We start from the raw sequence: 5,944 nt of genomic DNA on the forward strand, positions 1-5,944 counted from the left end.
ACCCTATCTGGGTCGTATCTATTCTTTTTTGACAGAAAATTTGTCTGCAGGACTAAACAGACATTAATGTTGAAGGGCTGCATGAAATATACTTACAGTTAGAGTACAGTTTACAGAACTTAACATTAACACTAGAACGTCCGGACATCCACTTCACCTTCAACGGCCGAGGGGATCAAATTGATCCCCTCCAAGTTTTCCGCATATATATACAAGTAGTTGTGGGTAATGAAATTAAAACAAAAATTGTTTTAACTGGTCATTTATTTTGTTGTACTTATTAGCTTAGCTAATATGAAGTCAATCACACACAGGGCAGGATGTTAAAAAAAACTCACTTTTATGACAATATTCTCTTTGGATTTTTGTTCCATTTATTTTCAAAAAATGAAGTTGGAGAAGAGATTGGAAGGATTTCATTGGCGTTTGCGTTATGAAAATATATATTGTTAACATTGTAACATATCACTCTAAAAATTGTCGTTCACTAATTAAGACTCCAAGCTGACAACACAAAAGTAGTTCACTTTATCAGTGCATCATCCACAAACCATTTTCCTGCACTTGATATGCATCCCTCTTGTTTTATTTATTTTCAGTTTTTCTGCACTTGGCAATTATGCCTTTTAGCACTGCGTTGTAAATTGTTTTCATAAAGTTCAGGAAAGGTTTTAATGCCAACACTTTTTTCTTTTAAGTACCTTAATCTCACCTCTTTCATAATTTTTGAAGAAAAACTTTCCTCGACAGCTTTTCTCCTGTGACAGCTTTATATATCACGAAAGCATTTATTGCAGTGAGGTCCAGAATATTGTAGAATGCATGCACGGGCCACCTTGATGATGCTTTTACCGAAAGGTGTCTTGCCATTTGGTCAACGATATCGACACCGTTGTGTAGTTGTAATACTTTGTTCCTGGTGCCCTCTTCTTGTTTGCAAGGATGCTTACTCTGGGGTGTAGGCTGCTAAGTAAGATTACATTCTTATTTTTCTTGCTCTGATATATTGTAAGTGAAATTCCGTCATGTGTCATTACCCGTGTACTGTGAATCACTATTTTTGATGTTTTCACAGACTCTGGTATTTCACTTCTAACCGTATTTATTGTTCGTTGCTCAGGCCCTCAGTCAGCCAGGGACCTGGAGTCGGCACCACTGTTTATACCTGATATTTGAAACAAGATGTAACAATTACCATATGAAATATTCTATTTTAATACGATACTCATTTATATGAAATTAAATGTCTCCTTAATACACAAAAAATGAACATAATGATAACTGTATAAAAGATTTTTTTCTAAATTTTTAGGACCAGGGAGGGCATGTGCCCCCCCACCTAAATACGCTAATGGATTATTAGGTTATTATTAGATTATTACAATGAGTATTAGGTTTAAAGACTGATAATGATTTTAGATATAATTAAAACGGTATATTAATTCATCTGCAATACAACTTCTCAATTATCAATATTGTTCATTAGTTACCCTTTTTATTTCCTTACCACCACCTATCGAAGAAAGGTATCGAAAAAAGAAAGTTGCATTTCTGGTCAGAAAAGTCAGATTAAAAAAGAACGATGGACTTATCAGCAAATTTTCACAAATGTTCCACTTAACAGCACATTATTTTTCATGGAAGTGTTTACAAAGTTATCTCCAGAATTCGCCTTCAAAACTATTAACAGAATGTAAAAAACAAAGAAATATTTCATAGAATATGTACAGAAAATTATTGGCGAGGGTTGCAGGTTACGTTAATAATTGAATTTTGAGAAATAATAGAAAAAATACATATTATTATAATTATTATTACTTATATTTCGGAAGGTTTTCAAATAGGAAAGTTTCTTAATCAGAAAAAAGGGACCAACAACGGTGAAAGACTTTTCAGTGCATTTTCACTACTTTTCTATTTAATAAACAAGTATTTTACATAATATTATTTTATAAGTTATCTGGTTACATAATTTATTAAATATAGGGTTATAATAGAAAGTAATAGCACATATTATGTGATGTTTGATGAGCATGTACGATGCTTGTCTCATACAGCAGAGGAAGACATAAGAGGTGGATAAAAGAGTCAGGAAACCCAATGGAATTTGTAGAGGAAATTATTTCCATTAGTTTGACTTTGAGGTGGCGTGGTTTTGGGCAGTAGGAGGAATTGGCCATTATTTAATGGGATGTGACTTAATTAATGATCCAAATTTTTGAGGGCCTATCCGGTAGAATTTCTTCGATAACAATGATGGAATGAAATGAGTCATACAAGAATTTTATCTGGCGTTATAATTTTCTCATGTGCCCACTTCTTTCTTAGATCCCCAGTTCCTGCATATGCTGTTACAAAACAGATTTGGAGGGAGTTCGAATCAGGTGGACCTGGCATCGAAAGGTAAGATGATCATTAGGTGTTTTTAATTTTAAAACTTTTTTATTTTAACAATAATATTTATATTAAAGGGCGCAAGCAGGAATTGCACAATTATCTGTACAATAAAAGGTACTTCCTTTAAGAAAGCATACAAGGAATACTAGACATACCTATTGTGATATTTGTCTCTTCTTGCCCATACCTACTTCAAGTCAATGATAATTTCCTTTGACCTAGGGCATATAATTCATTTTATGGAATGTGTATTTTGATGCTGGCTATTTTTTTTCATTCCCAGAAAACCTGGGATGCTCTTGGAGCCACGAAGACACCCTGCTTCTCCTTGAAGTTTATAGGGAGAACGAGGGTGCCTTCCATAGCAAGCGTCATGGTAACATGTGGGAGGGAATAGCAGAAGCTGTTTCCTCGAAAGCAGGACTTGCGGCTACTGGTCGCCAATGCAAGGCAAAAATCAGTGGCCTCAAGCAAACGTATAAGGAGGTGAGGGCGAGGAAAGCAAAGTCTGGCAACGGATCGTGCCATTGGCGATATTTAGAGGTGAGCTCACGTTGTGATTTCATTTTCATTGTAATGCGTGTGTATGTCTTCATCATTAACTGCTTCTGAACCTTCACAGGTAATGGATAGTATATTTGGAGAGAAGGCATAGGTGGATGCTCCTGCCACTGCTGGGAGTGAAGGCCCACCACCTCCTAAAAATTTGACCACAAGTCCAGGTAACTTCATTCTTTTGACATAGTCCATCAAGTGTTCTATAAATTAGCATGTATTGTTATAATTCCCAAGTCAAGAAATATAAGTTCCATTCGTAATTATTGTCCAACTGCCAAACAATGAATACAAGCACGAATATTTGAGTTCGTAGTCATTGATGATGTAACGTCTTATTTAAGTAGAATACCTGAATAACATGTAGTAACAAAAGGCAGATGAACTTCTAATCTTTCTTTCCATCAGCAAGTATATAAAGAAATGGATCTTACATCAAAGTATCTATAACATACAAATTCCAAGATTTTCTATTTGTAAGCAAATGTTTCATATTTAATGGCTATTTGCATATGATTTAGTTTGTACTGAAATTATTTTATCATCTTAATTATTAATTAGTTATTTTGCTTTACTTAATGGTACAACAAATGTATGTGTTCCTGTTATAACAGCTTTGCCATGCTGTTCTCGGTGTGCCAAGCATATTTCAAGGCATCAAATCAAAAGTGGTTGTTGTAGATTGTCAAGTATATTGGGAATCATTTCGTGGGTGAGATATGAGCCTTAATTCCACATTCTTGTATTTGACCTGTTCAGGGAACAGCAAGAAGAGGAAGGAGGAGGGGGTGTTGGAGGAGCTGCTGGAGGAGTGGCGGAATGTGAGGGTGGAGTTAAAGGAAAGAGAAGAGAAGAGGGATGAGGAGAGGAGCAAGCGGCGAGAGGAGAAGGAGAAGAAGCTGGAGGAGCAGAAGAGGTTGGAGCTTAAGGAGTAGAAGATAGAATTGATGAAGAGGAGATTATTAATTGAGGAGCAGAAGCTAGCGATTAAGGCAAAGAAGATTGCCATGAAGGAGAGGAAGTTGCAGAAATAAATATTTGAAAAGTTTACCTGGCTCTGGAGGAAGAGTTCTCGGGTTTCCTGCCGGGTCCAAGGGTTTATCAGCACCGACGTTTCGAAGGCTAAGTCTGCCATCGTCTTCAAGGTCATTCACCCTGAAGACGATGGCAGACTTAGCCTTCAAAACCTCGGTGTGGATAAACCCTTGGACCCGGCTGGAAACCCGAGAACTCTTCCTCCAGTCTATTCGCCGGGAAAACCTTAGATCCTTCTTTACCTGGCTCTGTTTTCATTGCATGTTTCCTGGGGTATTCACTTTTTGAGTTCCTACTATCACAGGCTACCTTGGTCTCTGTGAAAACAATTAATAGTTATATTATCACTTGTAGTTCAATGCGTCAGTGCTAACTATTCGTTATGGGTACCGCTAACATGTTAACTTATTTTTAACCTCCATGCAAGTTCACCATTAATGCTGGATTGGTACGGAATTCTATTGCAGGAAATGAAGGGCATCTCCATCAAGCATCAAGTCTTTTTAAGTAATCCATGTAGGAATGTGGAAAAGTGTACTTACAAGTAAATTATATATATACGTAGCAATATTATTGTGACTAACTACAATCCCCAAGCGATTTTCAGGGATGCTATGAAAACAAGATATTCTTAAATGCAGTAAATCCTCTTATGTAATGAACCTCTTCATCTTGTAAAACCTCCACTTATACCAAGGAGACTTTCCCGAGACTGTCTAACTACCTCCGCAAATTGTGCCGAGGCAACTGGAGATCATTGATGCAGCTGTGATTACGTACACGGAATTACATTTTCAGCGATAAATGTTGCACGCAAATTATTTTTCTTTTAAATCTTTAATGTGCTGTAATTTTCACGCTAACCATTATTATGGTCATTTATTCCATGTAAGAGTATACGTCCCGGTAAATGAGATACAAGATTTCCAAATATCTGTAATGAAGTGTTTTCATTATAAAGAGGTTTTACTGGACCTGGCACAGGGAAAGTTACAAGTTTCTTCTCGGAAATGGTTCATAAGGTCATTGTTTCGGAGTAATTCAATGGAATAAGGTGTCGTATACTAAGACATGAAGACAGATAATGAACTTTCATCTGGCAAACAACTACTGCATGAGGCAGTTACGAGAAGAAATGGGTAGGGCCACTGCCAACTCCCTATATTAATTATTTGTTTTAAATGTACTATGGGGGAAAAAGTATCCCGACAAAGTTTGTGCCGCCACAATCACTCCGCGGGAGAGTGGGTTTCCTTTCCAGTGGGCTGTTATTCTTTGGTCAGTGAGGGAAATCCAAACAAGGCAAACCATTTCTTATCTTCGTCGTCCAAATACGCGACCGACTACCGAGTCTCCCGCAACCCAGAGCATGGCTGGCGATGAACTCCGTAGAATTTGAGGCGCATTCGACGGCATCATGTGCGCGCATTGGAAACGCTCCTCTGAACTTTCCTTCGTATATCTCATTGAAACGACAAAAACCCCTATAAGCCGTAGCAAGCTTTCCCTTAACGTAAACAAGGCAGTTAACGAGAATATTCGATGGGCCACGCATTTGATTGCAGTTGGTTTTGAAGAAGTTACAGCTTTTCCGGAAGGACTGCCGTGCACATAGCCAGAATGCGTCGGAGAAGACCTCCACCTGAGATTTGACCGGCTAGCTCCTAGGTTTACAACCGGAGATGTTGATGCTGACATATATTACATCAAACTGCTGCTGAGATTCCGAATTTAATAAAAGGAGAGACATAGTCCCAAGTGAAGTGTGAATCCATTGGAGTATATTTTTCGTCCACATTAATTTAGATATTTTATTTGACCCTTATCTATTGTCAAAAGTAATTTGACACCAAAATAGCATGAAGTTTTAATTTTACAAAAATGGTTTCCCAATACATTAAAAAGAAAGTGAGGTATCAAATTGGAGAAAATAAAGTTTCTTGCCAATGGCTAGGAA

The 5,944-nt window shown here is 37.3% G+C and overlaps 1 protein-coding gene across 1 annotated transcript; it reads left to right on the forward strand.

Annotated features, from left to right (window-relative positions):
- Positions 1-1,793: 1,793 nt before the first annotated feature.
- Positions 1,794-3,088, forward strand: LOC124173238 (trihelix transcription factor ASIL1-like). The gene is made up of 3 exons (XM_046552765.1): positions 1,794-2,403; positions 2,681-2,940; positions 3,020-3,088. Exons 1-3 carry the CDS (start codon positions 2,346-2,348, stop codon positions 3,050-3,052), a joined length of 351 nt encoding a protein of 116 aa, XP_046408721.1. The 5' UTR covers positions 1,794-2,345; the 3' UTR covers positions 3,053-3,088.
- Positions 3,089-5,944: the final 2,856 nt, after the last annotated feature.

This window comes from Ischnura elegans, assembly GCF_921293095.1.
Source record: "Ischnura elegans chromosome 13 unlocalized genomic scaffold, ioIscEleg1.1 SUPER_13_unloc_4, whole genome shotgun sequence".
NCBI lineage: Eukaryota > Metazoa > Arthropoda > Insecta > Odonata > Coenagrionidae > Ischnura > Ischnura elegans.